This window comes from Cyanistes caeruleus, chromosome 5, assembly GCF_971803275.1.
Source record: "Cyanistes caeruleus chromosome 5, bCyaCae1.hap1.1, whole genome shotgun sequence".
Taxonomy (NCBI): Eukaryota; Metazoa; Chordata; class Aves; order Passeriformes; family Paridae; genus Cyanistes; species Cyanistes caeruleus.
The window spans coordinates 21,975,555-21,997,537 of NC_141705.1; the positions used below are offsets into that span (position 1 = coordinate 21,975,555).

The 21,983-nt window shown below is 35.6% G+C and overlaps 1 protein-coding gene across 10 annotated transcripts in view; it reads right to left on the minus strand.

Moving 5' to 3' along the window:
- Positions 1-21,819, minus strand: part of ARAP2 (ArfGAP with RhoGAP domain, ankyrin repeat and PH domain 2) — a 117,469-nt gene extending 95,650 nt beyond the window's left edge. For 7 of the 10 annotated variants that reach the window (XR_015286547.1, XR_015286546.1, XR_015286548.1 and 4 more), the window contains exons 1-6: positions 21,584-21,777; positions 14,907-15,943; positions 8,710-8,780; positions 7,740-7,819; positions 2,769-2,851; positions 1,633-1,989 (exon numbers count right to left, since the gene is read on the minus strand). Coding sequence is in view for 6 of the 10 variants with exons in the window: in XM_086888038.1 (XP_086744164.1) it covers positions 1,633-1,989; positions 2,769-2,851; positions 7,740-7,819; positions 8,710-8,780; positions 14,907-15,772 (1,457 nt within the window). In the remaining 4 variants the exon portion in view is untranslated. Of the gene's footprint in view, positions 1-1,632; positions 1,990-2,768; positions 2,852-7,739; positions 7,820-8,709; positions 8,781-14,906; positions 15,944-16,870; positions 16,955-21,583 lie in introns of all 10 variants that reach the window. The other 3 variants (XM_023925393.2, XM_023925391.2, XM_086888035.1) reach the window with 2 other exon arrangements.
- Positions 21,820-21,983: the final 164 nt, after the last annotated feature.

The following is a 21,983-nucleotide window of genomic DNA, read 5'->3' on the forward strand; positions in this document are numbered from 1 at the left end:
GTGCTCTGCTTTAGGATTAGTAGACTGCGATAGCTTATCAAAACTTTAATCAAATAGCAGCTCAGGCTTAATTAACTTGAATTATATGACTACAATAAATCATCATTTTTCATAACCTGGAAAGGTCAATGTACCATTTATTTTGCATTAAAATGTCAATAAACTTCAAGATTATAGAGGGGCGAGTGAACCTAAGCACCACACACAATGTGAGCAAACTGAATGGCCATACAATTTCTAGAGAATTAACTAAAAAAAGAGAGGCCATACTTTCATGGCATGATTTGTAGCAATTTAAGGAAACAGTATATATTTTTTTCCCCAAGGAGTCACAAACCGCTGGGTGTAAACAGGAGCTTTATTAAAAGAATGGGAGGTGTAGAACAGAATGAAATACTCTGTTGGTGGGAAGTGAAATAAAATATGACAGAGCTTCAATAGTTTTAAAAAACAAATCCTTTTCTAAATTTGGTTGGGTTTTTTTAATTCTTCAGATGTTTGAGAAATGGTATTGTAAGAAAAAGAAATAAAAATGTATCAAACACTGAATCACCCCTGAGAAAAAGTCCTTGAAATACAGCTGTGGAGTGTCACTGGATCAAGGCTAATGACAGTGCAACTGTTCTACTCAGTACTAAGCACTACTAATTTTGTGGTTAACTCATTATCTTTTCCAAATAATTCTCACACTGCACTTTCTTGAAGTTTTCATAGCTTGTTCTCAACTCTATTCCTTCAAATAGAGCAAGACAAGCCAGCTGGAATCAAGAACTGTACTTTTCATCACTCTGCTAGTTAACTGGCAAAAGTGTTGTTTAAAAAAAAAAATCCTGTAAGTAAAATAAAACAAAAGTTACAAGCAACTGCAGCTCTCCAAGAAGTCAGTACCCTAATAATTCTGTGAAAAAAAAAAAAACAATGAAAGAAAGAAAAACAGTTTAACGATAGCTGGACTTTAAGATCAGTTAAAAGAAAACAAAAAACCTATAACAGACATTAAGATTTGTTGTTGTCATCTGTTGCTGTCATCTAACTTCCAAATGTGACAGAGAGAATTAATTTTCTATTGTGGTCCCTTCTCTTCATTATTTGGAATATTAAGACTTGAGCTGAGATTTCTCACATCAAATTTTAGATACAAAAATAAATTTAACTAGAAGGAATTCACCCCAGGTGAATTCTAAGCTCACAGCTCAAGTAACACAGTCAGAAAGCAACAGGGCCTCCAGTCACACTAATTATTAAGTTATAATCCATGATCAAATTATTAAAATAGTATTTCAGAATCAGAGTTTGTTCTCACTTACTTTGTGGCCCACAAAAAATGAGCAAAAATGTAGCAACTGGAAATACCGGTACAAATTCATCCTTTATTTTTCCACTATAGCTCATGAGTGGTGATCAACAATTTTAAGAAAAATGTTTTTCCTGAGAGCATCTCCTAAAGCAACTTTAGGATAGGTAACATCACTAAAAACATTTAAATTCACGAAAGCTTGATGCTCTTTCAATGAAAACAATTCCCCTTCCTCTTCCACTACAAATATTAAGCAGTCACTAAATACAAACTTACTATCTCTCATGCAAACATACGTTGTCATGATTACACAATAACCACTGCAAATACCATACCCTTGAGGGGATAATTTATCCAGCCATCCTGCTTTAACCTTCTTTACTGACGGTCCGTAAAAGCAAGCATATGGTGTTATCGATTCATTTCCAATCAAAGTTCTATCTCCACCAAATTGCCAAAAATTCATTTGTTCACTGGCCAAGCGATCAGAATCTCCACTTTGTATCTTACTGCAAGATGCTGAGTGTGTTTTGGTTTTCTTTTTCTTTTTCTTTAAAGATAAAGAATGTTGTTCCACAATAGAATACACAGATTCACTTTCAGATTCTTCTGGTGTTAATGGTGGGTCTTCCTGAGACAAGAATTCATTTTTTGCAAATTCTTTTGTCTTCTCCTTCTGATTATTACAGTAACTGTAAAGACAAAGTGAATTTTCTCTTAAAATTTATTATTACAATGCACAAATACATGAAATTAGTAATTAGAACAAATACTTCTACAATATCTTTATAACTTGTATAATCACAGTGATAACCAGACATGCTAAACACAATCTACCTTACAACTACGACCATCCTGAATCCTACTTTCTCCATTCAACAGGAACAGTACCAAAATAACACTCCTTTGGAAGCCTGAACAGAAATTTAAAATTAAAATCTCCTTCCTCAGAAAACTAGCTTTGCTGTTTTGAACACTTGCTGACTTGCAGTGTCACCTCTTTTCCCTCTCCCAACCCAACAGGAGCCTGGTGCAGACTGAATAACTAAGAAGCATATTAGCTCCTACTTCTTCAAACTGGCCACTGTCTTGTGACAGGAGTGGTGAATGTGTTTTAGTTTTGTCTTTGTTTGGATGGGTTGCTTTTTTTCTAATGACAAACTAAATCATGAGAGCATTCAGATACAGTTAGCTATGAGACATACAAAAATAGAACTTGGTCTCCCTTATTCTGACTAGGGAAAACATGGATACTCTCCAAATCCACAAGAGATTCTGAAAGCTGGTTTAAACAGTCTCAGAAGAGCCCCAGTGCCCATATTTGCCTCATATAGGATGGAGTAAAGCCTCTAATAGAAGAAAAGATATATAGTCATGGCTGTGTCCTCAGAGCTAGAGATCCATCTGTGACATCAGTAAATAACATTTTCTTCTTTACACTTTGAGTTTCTCAGTAGTTCTTATTTAATACCATAGATTCTTGGAAGAATATTCTTCATTCTTTCCTAGATGCAATTTATTTTCACAAGCCAGGAGTTCATCTCCATGAAGTTCCTAGAAAAGAAATATATTGTAACTAACATTTGTACTGAAGGACTAAGTGATATTTAAATTACTGTAGATATAAATCACACACAAAGAGCCTAACTAGAAAAGCTGTTCTTTCCCACATTTTCAAACATGAACTTGAAAGATGATTTTTGTATTTTAAGCAATGTTATTTTCAACATTTAAGCATGGCCCAAAACAAATGATACAAACAAATCAGATAAAGAAATTCAGAGGATTAGTATTTCTATACACTACTCCTCTGACTTTTCTCAAGGCACCACTGACACCCTGGTTTCGGCAGGGATAGAGTTAATTTTCTTCCCAGCAGCTGGTACTATGCTTTGCATTTGAGAATGAGAATAATGTTGATAACACACTGATGTTGCTGGGTACAACCTACTCTAAGTCAAGGACTTTTTAGCTTCCCACGCTCTGCCAGCAAGCACATTCACAGGAAGCCAGGAGGGTGCATGGAGGACAGCTGACCCAAAATGGCCAAAGGGTTGTTCAATACCATAGAGCATCATGCTCTCTCCTTTCCACTAGAGTTCCTATCAGTATTAGTATTATTATTGTATTTTGCTTTGTTGCAATTATTAAACTGGTCTTATTCCACCATCTAAGAGGTTACTTGTTTTCCAGTTCTCACTGCAGTGGGAGTGAGCAAGCAGCTGTGTTCTAGTTACCAGCTGGGGTTAAACCACAATAACTGAACAGTTTTTAAGCTCAAAAGCCACACGTTACATGCAGTTAAAGTACCATTTATGATTTGTGACTGCTAGCCTCTCTTTCATAACAGTATTTCTTCTTGGAATAAATGTACAGCCTTCATAAAACACTGAACATAAAATAATGACGAATTCAAAATCCTGAAGCAACACTGAACTCAGCCATACTGAATGTATCTTGCTGTTTTGGTGGGTTTTTTTTGCCAAGATCTTCTTCCTAAAAGGCTCATCTATTAACTTTTGCTTAGAAATCTTTATCATAAACTGCTCACAGTGCACAAAATGTCAAGGTTACCACTGCTCATGAACATTACATTCCACACTTCCTAAACACAATCTAACAATCCTATTGCACTATTAAGCTTTTCAACATGTCTTTCTTCCTTCAAAAAAAACCAAGAAAAAAACTAAAATTAACATCTTCATGCTTTCTGATAGAAGTGTTTTAATTAACTCATTTAAGCTTTTATGTGTATGTAATGAAGCTGAACAATGGCAGAAACAAAGTGGATAGGCTTTTATAACATTGCCATTTGTTTCCTGAGTAGCAGCATCTTGTACTTGAGGACCATACCTTGGCAACACGAAAAGGCAAGACTAAAAAAAGGACATAGTTCAAAGCAGAGGAAGTGTGCAGCAAAAATGTAGAAATCACACAGTCTGATGCTAGGATAAACCTAGGTGAACTGTTTGTCTTCCTCTGACAACCAGACCTATTATAAAAATAAAAACCCACCAAAATATAATCTCCCCCCACATCACAGTACTATGCTGTAGAATAGTAACACCAACACAAACTCCCCCACACATCAATAATACCAATCAACCAAACCCTTCAAAAGCAAAAAGCATCAGTATACCTTGTAAGCAAATTAAATAGAAAATTCCAAAAGAATCTATCCATTGCTTATCAAATACTTGCTTTCCCTCAAATCTCCCCAATGAAGGGGAAATAGCCACACTCTGCACAATAGTCTAAGATGGTGCATGAAACATCTTCAGAGTAAAAATAATCAGTATCCTTTATCTTCATTTGTTTATAAGCAAACAATTGCAAACCATATCCCCTGAAGCTACATGATAGGACCTCTTCCTGACTGTCATGACCCACTACAATAACAGCATGATATCCTGCTTGTGCTCACTTCATAATCTTCAGTACCTGAGCAAGTGAATTCAGCAAGACAGGTAACTTCCAAGCAACAACTAAAAAAAGCATTTCTCTAGTCAGTAGAATTTAAAATGTAAAAGCTGACAAATGAAGACAGGTTGTGGGTAAAGGAAGTTCTATTTGCTCATAAAAGTCCATTTCAAATAAATTAAAACCCAAGCACTTGCACTGTCCTCTTTACAGGAATACCTTACAAGATGCTCAGGCTCAATGTAAGACAAAATCCCCACCTCCTGCAAGTCTCTGAGTTATTATACAAAGACAGCAGCATTTTCTCATGTAGACACATTTATAGAGGGAAGCGTTTCTTCTACATGGATACTGCTCTTATGCACAGGAAGCACCTATTTTTAAGGAAGAAATATGGCTTCTGGATCCCAGACAGATGGAATTGCCTACTCTTAGGCCTGTATAAAAACCCTCAACTTTTAATCAGAAAGTAATTCAGATGCATTTCTGGTTTTAGCTTTTTCTGACAGGTAGTCTTTCTGATTTCAATAGCAAGACAGGAAGCCTGAACACTAAAAGACTGCATGAAGGGTATCAGGACTGAGCTTACATTAAATGAAGATTCAAAGCCATTGAGGAGAGGCATCTTCCTTGGGAGATACCACCTAAGTCTATTAAAGGTAATGTCACACAGTTGTCAGGTTGATTCTTGAATCATGGTCTGGCAACACAACTTTGCAATAGGTCCATGAAGATAAATTCCTCCTTTTAAAATACTAAGGCTTCTCATGTTCAAGTGGTAAAGCCTGCCATGTGGCCAGCCTTCCACATCATCCCAATGCTCAGGAGCTCACACCATTTACCAAGCTCAGATTGCATATTTAATTTAGTCTGTCTACAGCAAGAAATAAAGCCAGTACTTCACTCGTGAGGCCTAAACTTATTAGAATTCAGTCTTCCTCTGAAAGATTTCTAATATACTTGACTCTTTTAGTTAGATACAACAATAAAACATTTGGAAGACGCTTGGATTTTTGCATTATTTTTAAATCAATATTAAAAAAAACAAGTTCCTTCTTCAGGTTGCCCTTCAGGTTTCTGTTCCAATTTATCTTTCTTCCTGACCCAAATCAAAGGCGTATTTTCTTTATAACCTTCATTCCCCTTCCAGTCTGTAGTGACTCATTACCTATTTCTACAGGCACTCCCTTCATAAAAGCCTACAGAAGCCTTTTCTTTACACCAATGAAACAAAAAGAAGGGTGATGGCTAACATACAAGCCCTTAGAAAAAATCTCAGTCAGTAAGTGTAACAACTTGACACCTCTTATTCTATATGGACAAACTATATTCTCATGACTTAACATGAAGCAGCAGTAACAACCTCTAAAATCTCAAATACTTCACCGTGTTATCTAAATAGTCTTATTTCTTCCTAGGATATTTGTGCTGAAAAAAATCTGAAGGTGAAATGTATCTCAAGATGTTTGGTCTATCGTTCTTCTTTATGACCTTTGTCCAAAATTAAGTGCTAATGGAACTAAAGTCAGCTACGAAGTTTCCAACAGGCATGTAATAAACATAATAAAAGAAACTGTTCACATATATGAAAGTGATATTAAAATCCAAATCTTCAGATCTGGTAAAGGATGTTAAAATATACTGCATTAACCATGATTCTACAACCAGCAAAATAGCAATTTAGTTTCAAGAAGCTGATTCAGTTTAACAGCATGGTATTTTTGTACTTTGTGCCTTTGTAAGATAAGAAAGAGTGCTGACAACCTTACTGGGTATGCTTTTTCATAAACAACCATTTCAATGAAATGCACAGAATAATGCTAAGAAGTGACAAGAGGGCTAGGAAACATTTTTTAGAAAATCAGCTTAAACCATTGAAGTAATTACAAAGAAGTTAAATTTTGAATTTTTAAAGACATTGGCACAGACAACAATAACTAGGACAGACAAGACACTGCATTCAAGGAAAGAAAGCTAACACTCAAAAGTCAGCTTTGCATGCACATAGTAAGAAGAAGAAGGAAAAACAAGGTAGGATTTTATGTGTACTGTGTGAAAAAGCCAATGACAAAAAAAAAGGCATAGTATACTTTCAAAAGAAAGTATTTATCAAAAAGAGATTATTTTTATTCCTATAAAACTACTCTCATTAGAAAATGGAATTTGAACCATTTACTCTTCTTGATCAATTCTTAAGAAATTAGAATGGGAGAAAGAAAAACCCTAGACATACATTTGAGTAGTTTTTAATTTAGTCAATAGTTTACAATAGTTTGAAAAAGAAACTTTAGATTGAAGACCAGGAGAAGATTTTTCTGTTATCTTTAATTCTGTGGCTTGAGACTGGCTGGAAAAAGTATAAGTAATCACAGAACCAACAATTTCTGATGTACTTCCTGCTGAGAGAGAAGCAGGAGCTGTAAATTCATGGCATTTGGCAGATGCCTCACTTAGCCAATTTACCTCCCATATCTCCCTCCACGTGATTCAGAAGTCTGTCCACATGTCACCTGTGGCATTTACATCATCAACTACTGACCCCAACAAAAACGTTCACTTCATAGAATCCTAAAAGAAAAGTGACTTCTGGGTACACAGCAAGTTTAGGAGATGCATGAAAAATATCACGCAAGAAGTCCTGAGAGCTTTCATATACAGGAACTGAAAAAGGGCAAGGCCAAATGTGACGATCATATCACCTAACCTAATGTGCAAGCTGCTTTCACAGGATATGCAAAAGTCTGTGTAGAGATGCCCAGAATTGATCTGCAATTCTCAGATGAGAAAAAAAACACTCTTACCCTTCTTAGTAAATTCTAAGTTTCAAATTTCAACAACTTAACCTCAATTATGCACAAAAGTCATTAGTCCTCACAAACCCTTTGCATATACCTAAAAAGACAGAAAAAGTATTGGCATCTAAAAAAGCACAAGACAAAAAAAGAATTAAAGCCGGTATGAAATACCTAGCATGAAGATTAAAGTGAAGACAGACTATATATATTCAGGCTTCTCAACTTACTTTAGTATCTTTAGCGTTGTCACAAATAAAGGTTTCCCCATATGGAGAGATAATGGGTGGCTTTTCCTCCATGAAAGTATCTTAAAGTAAATAAATACATAAAAACAGTCAGTGCTCTACTGTGAGTCACAAATGGTCTACTAAAGTCATAATAAAATCAACAAGGGACACAGATTTTTCAGCTTGCAATTTCTCTGTCCTTCCCAGAAAAAACTTCGAGGACCAAGAAACAATGTCCTAATTCTAAGTGAACTCCAGGTACCTTCTTTTCACCACAGACATTATCACTATTATTATGTAATCTGAATATAACTTGCATACAGGCATTTTCTTCTACCCTACCCTACATCAAGTTAAAATAAAAAAAACTTGAGCTGTCTAACCTAAGAAGCAATAGTGCCAAAGTGTTCTTTATTCTAACTTTAAAAAAACACCAAACATAAATAACCACACAAGTCTTTCATGCACAATCTTCATTTTGTCACCAAGTACTTGCTTGAAATAAATAAACAGAAGTTCAAACAAAACATATTTTTCGAATATGAAACACGTTTCCAGCTGACTGCACAAGACTTCTTAACGCTTCAGTACACTATTTAATACAATAAATTTCCTGTTGTTTCCTGGAGCTATGAGCACTTATAAATAAATTAAGCAGCATTAGTCAGCAATACACTCCTTATATCTTTCAAAAAGGTAACTCTGCTTAAAAAAATCTGGAAAAAGTGTATTAAAATAGATGGAGCATAAAGACTAGATTTTCTTATTTTTATTTTATTTGGTCATAATCAAAAGTAAGTAAAAATGCAGAAGTGATTAAGTACTCGGCTATCACATAAATCAATTCTTCTAGACGTTTGAGATGTCCAATATTTCTTAACACATATAAGTAATACTTATTTCAGACAATCAGTACAATGTTTCTTTTTCTTTAATATTCAAGTTGTAAATATGAGCATGCTTAACTCACTGTTTTGTGAAATTTGCCTCCCAGTGCAAGAAGTATTTACAAGGTCCATATTTCTTCTTCTCTGAAGGGAACTTGAACAAAACAAAGCACAGAATGAAAACATTAATTGAAATTTCCCAGAAAATAAGCAAAACCATCTCATGTTACACAATTAAAATTATATAAAAAATACAGAAACAATAAATTTTAAAGTAGGAAAACTTCTGATTTATTTTAAAAGTCACACAACAATCTGTTTTCCTCCCCTTATGACACTGAATACTTCTCTGATCCTAGCAGACATCCCAAATTTGGGTTTTTTTAATTCTGAAGTGACCTTAAAAACCTTTAGACTGCTTGAAGAATGGAGTTCCCAGAGTTTTCCCTTCTCCTTCACAATGACTACCAATTACTGCATTTTAGAAAGGATGCATTATACAAATCTACTTTAACATTCAACTCATAAGGGGCCTGAGAATCCAGCCAAAACATGCTCCCAACCACTGAGAAAAAAAAATTGCCATAAGGTTTTGATTTCCTAAGGTGAATTATTTCTCCCCACAAAGTTTTAAAACCAAGGCGTAAATGGCATTGCAACTGCCTGTGAGAACCCCTAAACATTTTATACATGGGTAAGAATAGATCTCCATGAACAGCAGAGAAGTTGTTGTGGTGGGCTGGCCCTGTGTATTTCCTTAATTTCAAGTATACTGCAATATTACTGCTAGTATTAATATTTCAGGCCAAGATAGCTTTATAATCAGAACATAGCTTTATAATCAGAATTTAAAAATCTCTAACCCACCTTCACTAGTCCATCAGTTTGTATTAGAGGTCTTTTCAGTCAAGCTCTGAAGTCACCCATTAACAAAATTAGCATTTTTCCTCTTAACTATATTTTCTCTGCTTAAAATAAGAGTACTAAAGGTTCTTATGTATCCTTATAGGATATTCTGAGGCTGATAAACGCCATGTAAGATCCTTACTGGTTTTCCTAACAGTTTGTGGGTCCTCCACCTTTTAAAGCCAATTATCTTTGACTAAAAATATTAATCTCCTAACTTTTGTTTCCCCATTTAACATATTGAGAAACTTTATTAAGATAAGCTACATTTAGAACTTTAAACCTACTATCCCATGAAGCCAAACTTGAATTACTCCTAACTACAAAATGATGTTTCTTCGTGACAGAAGGCAGACATTTATGAACTACTATTTCACATAATTTTTGCTTCATGCTTAAATCTCTTTCAAAAAATTTATTTAATTCAAGATAGAAGCCTCACTTTAAAAAGTTACTTGATATTTTAAATGTTATCCAGGTAACACAAACTAAGTTCCCAAAGATTACTTTATAAAATCCTGGATTTAGAAAACACAGGGTAAATTAGGCCAGTGAAAGTGAATCACGGCCTAGTTCCCATATATAATCACCTACTCTCCTGAGTCATAATTACAATAAATACACAGCAAATACTTTAAAAGCCTGTATTTCACCAAACATTTTACTGAAATTCACGTAGTTACACCTTTTGAAGCTCCATTAGCAAACTAATTTCACGTGTTTTTATGAACCTTATTTTAAAGAACTTAATATGCTTAAAAAAATCCCGAAAACCTAACCTAGTGTATTTCAACACAGATCAGATTTTTTGTTGTTAGGTTGGTATCTTTTGAAGGGTATTAGCAGCATTAAACTAAATTAAGACTCACATATGAACAGCTTCAACTCAAAGAGCTTTTAAAATTATGGAGGCTTTCCTTATGTAAAACAGTGAGTAATTTGCTTAGTTTCACAGTAGATGGATAATTTCACCAGGTAATGAAAAATAACCAGTCAGATTGAAAAAACAACAGCAACAAAAAAATACCCCACACTTTTTTTTTAATCCTTATACTTTTCAGGATTTGTGTATTCTTTTTGATCATGCACCTACATTTTTGTATACGTGGCACAAAATCCTGCTAAAAAGAAAACTATAGTCTTTTTTTCCAGCATTCAAAAATATAACCTATTGACAACTTCTGAAAAGCAAATTTATAAATAATATAAATTAAAAATTGCCTCAAGATAAAAAATAAATGAGCTCACTTTGAATATCTGCTTGCAAGATTATGTCATAAAAAACCTACAGTGCAAGCTATAAAATAATAATTTGTCAGTGCTTATTAGAATAGTAAGCTAGCTGTTGTACAAATTAAATATCTGGATTAAAAGGGAGAAAAATACTGAGGACATCTTTTGGAGGAAAAAAAGTGAAAAAAAAATTTTGTAATTATATTCATCTATGACTTTCTCAGCCATTTCAGGAAGCAAAAGATCCTCTCTTGAATTTTTTCAATTCAAAAACTGAGTACCTCAAACAAAGAAGACTGATATTCTTTATATTGCTCTTTAATGAAAGGTTAGTGCAAGCAGTCTGCCAATGACAAAGTGTGCCAATTTTTCAAAGATGTAATAATAATTTCAATTATAATTAAATGTTGACTTTATTACAACTGTGGTGATTAAGACTCCCTGTTTTCATATATTAAGAGGTACCGGATGCAGCTCTGGCTACATATACTTCTCTAACACCCCGTACTATGCATAAACAGGATGAAAGGATGTGATGAGGCAGTGACTGGTCTTGCTAAATACTGAAAGGCTAGAAACCTAAACCTTGGCACAGAACTTTGCACCAAGCTGGTTTATTCAATATATTCCTGTCACCTTGCAAATAAAGTGAGGGAGGGAAGTCAGTGCAAGCAGTCAGTGCTTCCAAGTCTTTACTGGCATTCATCTGCTGAGTGTTTTAAATGAAAGCAGCTTTTGTTTTCAAACATTCAAGACATGTTTTCTTTTCTATCTATCTCAAGACCTAACCCTCCCATAATGCAAACATATCAAAACTGCTCTAGCATGCTGTGTTAAAACTTTGAGGTTCATAGACTGCTAGAAGAGGTAAAGTAATAGTGATACTTTACCACGGGAAAAGAGAGGGAGAAGCTTCTCTCTTCTAAAACATTTATTTTGTGTGGCAGAATACAGCAGAGATAAACAGCAACACCAGTTTGGCACCTCATTAGAAATCTTGACCAGCTTAAGAAATGGAGTCTAAAGGATATCAGCACCAAGTAAGAAATTCCAACTACAGGATCTGCCAGCTACAGAAAACAAATGATGCCTGCTCAAGCCAAGCACCATTACCTATTTTACTTATTTGTATCTTCTCCCATATTCAAGATGTTTCCCAGAATTTTGGTCTAGTTTTTCTTACTTCTCTTAATGAAGAATCAGAACAACCACACTACAGCACAACACAGGTAACATAGATGGGTGACGTGAAAAAAATCTAAAAAAAATTATAGAATTCATCAGTCTGAAATTTTATCTGTGTATCACTCTGTATAAAAATCAGATCTACCACGTTATAAATCTGCTTCAGCTTTTTGTTTGAACAGATTCTTTTGTGGAATGATGCAATGGTAACTATTTCACAGAAGAGAAACTGCTAATTGACATCATCCAAAGCTTCTAAAGCTATTTCAAAACTAATTATCTTTAATCTTGTCCTATGGACACATTAGTGGTTAGCTCCATCCATTGCAATACTTTCACTATTTTGTCTTACAAAAACCTTCAGTTGTTCACTTTTTGGTTTTAAACACCTTTTGACCGATCTTTACTAATTCTCCAATAACAGAGACCTCATAATGATATACAGAAAAGTCAAGCTGAAAATAATCTAGTGTAACTACACATCAATACTGAACAACAAAAACCAGTACCAAAATCTGTACAGTAACTCCACCATTAAGAAAAATTGTGTAATTGACACTTCTTTTCTTTTTTTTTTTTGAATTCTGCACCACGCAATAATACAGTGATGGCACACTGTAGTGCCATAATTCAAGAAAGAAATAAACCCAAAGTATTTTCAACTTCTAAAATGCTGTAGTGTCTTTTCAGCTTCCAGCATGCTTTGTTACAGGAAAGAACCAGGAGCAGAAGTGAGGCATGGGGAAACAGATAAAATTGCAAGGCAGGTAAGCGCATTATTAGTAATAAAAAATTACATGGCCATAGCCCTACCTTGGGGCACAAGGAGACCCACTGTATGAACTTTCTGTGCTAAAGGCACATAAGAGGTGATGAGAAAAGTATTCTTTGCATAAAAATTTAATGACTAATATCCATGAATGACTAGAAGGAAATGCTGAGTTTCCCAGATTTCGGCAGGATTTCTCTGCCTCTGTGGAACAGCCTTTATAGAATGTGGTAAGAATGAAACCAGCATCTGTCAGTAAGGCCAGCTGAGGCTCTGTTTATGTGATTCTGTGAGAAAGACACAATCTTTCCTGAGGCTAAAGATGTTTCCACAATGCCATTTTCAAGTTCTGTATTAGTTCTCTGCCCCTATGAAAAGGTTGTCAGCAAGGTTATCAAGAATGTTTCTGCGAAGTTTTAAGTTCTGCTCTGAAGTTCTTGTTTAGCCTCGATCTTCAGCAGACAGACTGATCCCTCAGGATTTCCCTATTACTATAACTGAAGTATAATGACCAAGGAAAGAAACGTGGGTAATGAAGTTCGTGACCCAGTCACATACCAATCACTAACAGACTGGGATTTGGAGGATTGACTCCGATGGTGGGAAGACTACAAATACAGCACATTCTCTCAACTGGATGATCGTTTCTCAAAAGAGACAGTAAGAGTACTCCTTCAGTGTGTAGTTATTATTATCTTTTAGGTTAAGAATCCCATTTTGACTCAGCATGAGAGAGACAACCTTATTAAATGAAGTAGGGATAATCACTCTACAAAAGTTAACATAAATCTGTTCCTCACTGAAAGATATATATACTTAAGTTTCAATGATCACAATTTTTTTGTCATTTAGAAGACACCAATGAAGCAGTTTTTGAGGCACACAAAAAATTCTTTAATTGTTGCAAGGAATATTTGCCTCTCCACCCGTTCAAACAATTGTATTACAAGATTAATTTTGACTTCTTTTGGTAATCTAAAAAAACTTATAAATGCTGGGAAACCCCTGCATTTAGAGCATGTATAAACTCGACATGTTTCTAACTGCTGAGATATGCAGATGAAAAACCCAAGATAAATACAAAACATTCGCAGACATGTCCCTTCTGGGCACATCTTGTGGTTCAAAATTTTTTAGAAACTAAAATAAATGCAATCTACTGATTTGGATATGGCTACACCAACAAAACTTTGCATACACATTTGCATTAATTTTTCTTCTGTTCAAGATACTTAGCCAGCATGAAAACTAAAACTTACTTAATAGATCCAAAAATATTACAAATTAACATTTATGGAGACATTTTTTGCTTACAGACTGTAATACTGTATTGTATTCTTTTTAACATTCAAACAATTATACTTTTATTAAGATAGGTCTTGAATTAAGTCCCAACAGCAGATATTTTTCTCAACATCTATCATATTTTTCCAAGACAAGCTACAACAAATGTTTCTCAAGAAAATAAGTGCCACTCAGTAATTTGTGGATTCACATTATGAACTCAACCATTTTGAAGGAAGAAAAATACATAGTCACATCACTTGAATACTTAGAAACAAATTCAATGATTCCATAAACTCTGAAAACCTTTCACATCTATTGTCTTATTTTTCCTCCTTTTTCTACTGTTGTTTTCCCCTGCTGGAATATCTCAAAAATATTTTCATACCTGAAATATCATTAAAAGTTAAGTTTTTATTGTTATGAGACCACCAGCAAAAGCCAACACATAATATAAATAAATGGTTGCCTTCATTCTCCAAAGATAAGAATTAAATGACTACCAGTTCAGAAATTAACCCAAAAGCCATCTTGAAGCAAGTTCTTGCTTCTGCTTTATATAGTTGTTCTTAAGAGTTATATCAAAAGCAATAAAGATTCCTTTATTTATTAATATGTAGATGCAGAGAAAACATGGGAGGTTATAAGGACACAGTGTTCTAAAATTTCTCTTTGCACTCATTTCTGCCTTTAAATTACACTGAAGCTTAATCTTTCTTCAACTAACTCGGCAACATTCACATCAAATCAAGTCTATTTTACAGTGCATATTAAAAAAATCCACACCAAAAAAAAAAAGAACAACAAAAAAAAAGAAAGAAAGAAAGAAAAAAAAAACAAGAACCCCTAATCTGTAAATTCTACCATGACAGGAATTTCTCATTAGTAATGAACAGCAATTACCTTGATGAAGATTGAACTTTACTTGATTCGGGAATTTCTGGTACAGGTCGATGCCTTAAGATAAAAGATCGGCTTGCTCTTGGAAATACTTTCATGCAGTTTAGTGTACAGGAATCATATAAGTCATTGTCTATCATTTCCCCTTTAAACTTATAGAATGAAGAATCCGGTCTACTATCAGATATAAAATCACCCTCATCTGCAAACCTCTGATGTTTGTTTTCCTTGCATTTTGTCTCACATGAACGAACAAATGAAGGAGGATCACGAAACACCAAAGGGCCAGTCAAGTGCTCATCAGCTTGGTATGCAGCAGTTTCTGTCAGTGATGCATCTGGCTGAGTATTCATCTTGATATTTCTGCTTTGACTGACAGCTTTTACTAAGCTGTCTGAATTCTGGTATAACCTGGAAAAATCCAAATTTGTAAAGCTTTCATCATTTGCCTCCATTGAGTTTTCCTCTGCAAATTCAAACTTTTCCTTATTAAGATAAGATTTTTTAAGAAGTTGTTCTGATGATGCTGCAGGTATCACATCAGCCCCATCTAAACTTGAACTGCTTACAGGAGACTCCTGATCTGAGGATGAATATTGCTTTTCTTCCAAACCTTTCAAGTCTTTGAATTTTAGATTTTCACGGAAAAAGTAACTTCCTTGAGTTTTCAAAAGACTGTCTAACTGCTTAAGAATCCTTCTGCGATGCCCTGTAGGTAACACTCCCATTTGCTGAAGCACATTGTTATTTATTCCCACACAATCTGTCACACTGTTATAGCCATATTTTTTAAAGTTAGGAAGATACTGTGCAAGGTTAATGTTGACCAAAAATTCTTCAATATCAGTGCCATTGCCTGTGGATGACATGACTTCATTTCATATTGTCCCACACAGTCATGTAGAAATAGTCAGGTTGTATGCATGTTCACCAGCAAGAAAACGCTCTTGAATTTGGTATCCAGCAGCCAGCAGAAAACACCTGTTTCCTCACAACACCTCTTCAAGTTTCTTCAGTTCAAACTGATTTTTTTTGAAAGACTGCAAACACACAGAAAAGAAAAAGGACATAAAAAAAAATTCTCACCTGAACCTCACAATTACCTTGAATAAAATTGTGAAAGACTCCCTGTCACTTGAATTGTTCTAACTGTTGGTATACAATAATTTCAACAATTGTAACCCATCCTTTTATCTTAGCCTATATGAAGAAAATAGCAAAATCAAAGTCTCAGCACAAGTAATACAGACTTAAAACACATACTCCTAGTAATTAAACATTAAAATGAACAGTTAAGAGATGAACCATTTACCTACACACACCCTCTTATTACGCAGTACTTAGATATCAGGGAGAAAAAGAGTTATTCAAGACCACAACTGGAACCTAAAGCTTTCCTATTTCCACATTAGCACCAATTAATTATGGAACAGGGCTTCTACTCCCTTGTCATCCAATCTCAAAATCTTTTTAGCATAGAAACACACTTGAAATGGAACAAAGGAAAAATGACTGCCTAAAGCATTCTATGTAAACTGAGCATTCAAGCCCTCTTCAACTGAGAATTCAACTGAACAAGTACTATCTTCAATAACATGGTTTGCAACAGTACATCAAGCCCTTCAAACAGTGTCCTGCAGGAACACAGGAAACAGGTAACCACCAGCATCTCAACTCCGACAAGGAAGCAGTTTTCCCTTGGACACAAAGAGAAAAAAAGGCATGACCCCATAGGCAAGTTCTAGCTGTCCATGAGTTTTTCCTTAGTATTTTGCAACAAACCTCTTACACTCCATATTTCATCCACTTGAGTTATTCTTTCTTTCAGGGCCATATCTAAATTCATAATTTACAAAACCCAGATGGTACTTTTTTGAAGGTGTTTGTAACAGTCTGAAATCATATTTCTTAAAACCTTAAAAGAAGGTTTAAGATCACCAACACTCAAAAACAACAGGTTTTTTCACCTCTCTATTTCTGTAGATTTGGCCTCAGGGAAACCTGCTGACTGTAGCAGCTGTCCTGGCATGCAGGCACTAGCCTTAAGCAGCCTGGAAGAGAAAAATCAGCTTCAGTGGAAGAGCATCAAATTTAAGTAGCATTTAGAAAGAGTAGAAATCTTATGCCCAGCATTTTTCTGTGGTAGTAGGCATTGATACCTCATTCTTCCGTATGTTTCATGACAAAAAATGCTGTACTTATGATCTAGAATGGAAGGTTAAAACATTGCCTACATTTTTACTGCATCAATTCTTGAATAAAGGATGAACCGTCTTCCCGTAAGATTCCTCTGTCTTTTGAATATCTAAGTCATTATTCAGCAAGGTAGTAATAAATAAATAAATAAATAAATATGTATGCCCCTCCTCATTACCCGAAGCCACATACAGATAAATCTAAATTTAAAATAATGTACTGCATGAAGCACGGCTGCTATCACTGCTACTGGCAATTGTACTTTCTTATGATTATGAAATAAATTATGAAGTAACTATCTCGATCACCGGATGCCTTTTCTCGCAAAATTTTGTAAATATCTTCATTACTCCCACACTTTCATAAAATGGTAATCAAAATCAAGGAAAAAACTAGACTCTTCATACCTACATCATGTAAACATGTATGTGACATAATAAGAACAAAAAAAAAAGGAGATGAGCAAACTTATATTTTACAGTATACTTACTAAAAATTTTCCTTCATTTAAAATAAATCATTGGATTCTCTCTAGTCTCTAGCTTCGTTTTTCTGGATATATTTTTATCAAACCCACAAGTCTGAGAAGTGACTTATCTCGAATAACAAATGGATACAATTAAAACCTTTTAGAGAGACAACTCTATAGGTCATTCAGATATCAACCTCTCAGGAGAAATTAACTTTATTATGGAGTTAACCCTCAATTAAAGATTCTCAAGTCATTTAAATTCAAAAAGTGTTTGATTGATCTAAACTTACTAACAATCCACTATAAATAATTACCTTTGTCCCAGGCTAACCTGCATGCTTATATAAACTTTCATCATTCCTTTAAAAATTTGAAAACTCAGCGTTTCCTCAAAATTTTCATGGCAGCCTCTAGTCATAAAGGATAAAATTCAATAGTGTGGTCTCCACCCGTCTCTAAACCCTGGAAAACGTAAATGTATAGTCTCTTAACAAGCTGAATATATATTCTCAGATTCTGAGCACAGAATGAAAAAAAATTAGTACAGAAATTTCTTATTGGTGAAAAAATTGTCAGACAAGTACTGTATGGGCCAGAAAATAGTCTTTCAGATACCCAGTAATTAAATAGAAAACACAGTCAAACAGACTACAAACAAAAGAAAAAAATAATAAATAAAAATAAGCAAACAAGAAAAACACCAAAAAACAACAGCCAAACCATACACATATTCAGGTATATAAAACCCCTACAGTGTTAGCATATACTAAGGCTTTCAAAGTTGCAGTTGGTTATCTCAGCCATTTCCACCTTCCTTGACAGTTCTGGGTTTCATGGTAGCATTTGGCTATTTTTTCCCTAAGGTGTTAGTGTTCATTTTCAGACAGTAGCATCTTATCAATCCCTCCACCTTTCATAATAACCAAAAAATTCACCTGGGAAAGTAGCTTTAGCTCTGTATTTATAAATAAATACATATGAGTTATATATAAACGTATGTATTTATACCCACACACTCTTTATTTTTTTATTTATACCACTCTCTCTTCTCTATCTTAATCCTGTTTTTTCTACATGCAATAGCTTTGCCTACATCTCATTCTGGAACACCTCCAGTGTTGTTACTTCAGGAACTCAGCTATTTGGATTCTAACCCATCTTTGTAGAAACCACATACCAATTCGAAGGGTTACCTAGCACAGAACAAACTTTGCTTCCAAATCTGTAAGAATGATTATGTTTTGCTATGTATTTTATGAACAAAGCACGTAGCAGAGAAAGGAAGGAACTTCTTGCTGAGACGAAGACAATTTGCCCACAAAATGCCAACAGTGCTGGAAGATAAAGCCCAAAGCTACTTTCTGTTTCTGTAGTTGTCGATGGCAGAAGCTATCAGTGTATCCTTCAAGATTTCTGAAGACTTGCTATAGATCTGGCCTAACTATCCAACTGGTTAAATACCACTAAGATCACATATTTTGTGGGTCTGAGCAAGGGTTTATGCTGACAACTGATTTGGTTCCACTACTTACACAAAGGGTAATGTAACAAACAGCTAAACAAATCTACACACACTGGCGAGTGTTTTGCAGGCTAGAACATAAATATGTAGTAACTTCTTAAAATGTTTTATAAGGTGTGAACTCAAGTATACAGAAATGCAGAACACAAGGACCACCTTATTCATTACTCTTTGATATGATTTTTATCAATTTAAAAAATAATTTAATCTCCTCCTCAGCCTTGACTGAAAAGTAAGTTATAATAAACCCTAAAGAATGTGCAGCATTAGAAATGGAGTGACATATACAAATTTGTACAAATACATTCATTCTCTTTCACATCCATATTTCTACCACTACAAATCTGGCATTTGTTCAACATTAGTCCACATGGTTGCATATATTCTGAAAAATAAACCTCTTCTCAGAAGCAAGGCAAAATAGACTTTTCCCACTTGGAAATAAAGAGCAAAAAAAATCCCAAAAAAAAACAACAAAGAAACAAAAAATACCAGGGGTATTTGAACTTTCTTAAATAAAATTGATTCTTGTTGTAATATTATATTCTCCTAAGTAGCGTAACCAAGACAAAAATCACTATTCTCAACATGGATGCTAAAATAGGAAAATGCTATAATGGTTATTAAAAAAAAAAAACCAAAAAAAAAAAAACACACACTTCTTGGAAGACACCTGACCATTCTATTTTATCAAAATAGGGACAAAACACCTATATTGCTATGTGCAAAAAGCAATACAAGGAAAACTATCTGGGCTCTTCGTCTAAGAAAAAAATTCAGCAGGGGGTGAACTGCAATGTGTGTTGCACGCCCCAAGCCTTCTATAGGATCATCCACCTTTCTTTCAAAGAAGATGTTTCTCACACTTGTTTACAAGCTAATTGTCAATTTCTTCTTTTTCACATTTTATGGAAGGGACTTAGACAAGCAGTGGCAAAAAAACTCAGAGTGGCCTAACAGTTCTTTTCTTTTACTAAGACTGACAGCTAAATACCATCAAAGAAAAATGGCAATTTTAACTCTCAGAACCCTTCCTCACATGGAGGGCAAGCACCTGCATCTAGCATTCTGGAAAGCTATTTCTACTGATTTTAAAATTCTTTCATTCTACAATTTTTCAAATAGAAAAGTCTTGAAGACAAAATTGACTGGGAGACAGACAAATCTTTGTTGAAGCAAGCAAGCAATACAAATTTTAATAATAAAATGTGTGAACAGTAGATTATAGGTGAAGACAGAAACACTCAAGTGGGCTTTTTTTTCCCCCTTTTTTAATATCAATACAGATACAAGCCTGAAGAAACTGTCAAACCTTTAAAAGTACATGGCAAGATAATCATGCTGTGAGCAATCTGTTCAACAAACACAAGCAAGTTCAGGCTTGCTCCCAACTTCTGCTAAACCACATACTAGATTAAGAGCCTAATAAATATGTTTAAAAAACCCCAGCAAAATAAAACAGTAAAACAGGTCTTACCAAGGAGCAGAACGAAACCTGCAAGTAGTGAATTTCATTTTTGTATTGCAATTGACTCCATACAAACTGACAAGATTAACATACAAAACACTGTAAAGATCTTTTCCAAAACCTTCATTATACAATCAGCATACTGACTGCTTTTAAAAAAAGTAAAAATATATATATATATATTGATTGATTGCAAGAACTCCTATAGAACTGTTGCCTTTACCAATACAAGGAAGTTACTAAGCACAGGTCAACCTAGTGGATGATTACAAAATTACTTTAATTACATCTTCTGTCAAACTGTTTCTTTGTTGTTTTTTTGATGTTTTGTTTCTTGGGGGTTTTTTCTGTTGTTTGTTTGGGGTTTTTTTTTGGGTAGTTTTTTTTTTTTTTTTTTGGTTTATTTCAGTGTGCTTGCCTTCTAGAAAAAGGTTCTGCAACATTCGTTACCTCGGAGTCAAGCCTTATACTGCAAGAAATTCCAGTGGAACAACTCGCAAAGTCGCTGGAGTAAGAAACTGCACGGCATGAATAAGCAAACTGAAGGTGGAATTGGAACTTTGGGAAGTTGCTGTGGCAACTCGGCAAAGCACTCGGGTGCTTTACCATTCACTTCGTATTCTCCAGAATCCAGGACGTACTACAGCTTCTTCGACTTTCTTAAATTTTCTGATAAAACTTCCAGGTATATAACAGCAGCTAACATGAGGTCTGTTCACGTCTGATTTGACAAAAACAACTCACAGAGTAAATAAATACACAATAGCAAAGCACTGTTCTTTAGCGTGACGTTTACGTACAAATCGCTGAAACTATGGAAGCTATAAAGAAGACGGAGAGCAATGCACGCCTTATTTTCTACCTGCCTGCCTGCCGTTCGTGGTCCGATCCCGGCCTGGCCATGTGTCGCTCCTGTGGGACCAGCCCCGGGCGCTCGGCAGCTTGCGGGCCAGCGCAGCAGCAGCATCTCCCAGAGCCTGCCCAAAACCCCGCACACCCCGCGCCCGCCGAGGCCGCCTTACCTCCGGCAAAGTGGCTGACAGGGACAGGGAGGCAGAGGAAGGAAGCGCAGGGCTTTAGATTGCTTCAACTTTCAGTTCTCCCTGCGGCTCCTCGCTCGCTCATTTTCTTGCTTGCTTTCTCTCCCTCCTTCCTTCCTTCCTTCCTGCCCGGCTGGCCCCACACCCCACCCCACCCCACCCCCGCGCTGCTCCCCGGCAGGCCGCGCCCGCGGAGCGCCCTCCCTGCCGCAGGAGGCGGCCGCACCTGGGCGCGCCGGCTGCGCCCGCCGCCCTCCGCGCCCGCGCCGCGGCTCAGGGCGGTCTGGCCGGGCCGCATAGTTCCTGAGGAGTCACTGGGAAGCCCGCAGGCAGGGCTTCGGCTGCGGAGCGCTGTGTGGGCCAGCGCATCGCTTCACAGGCG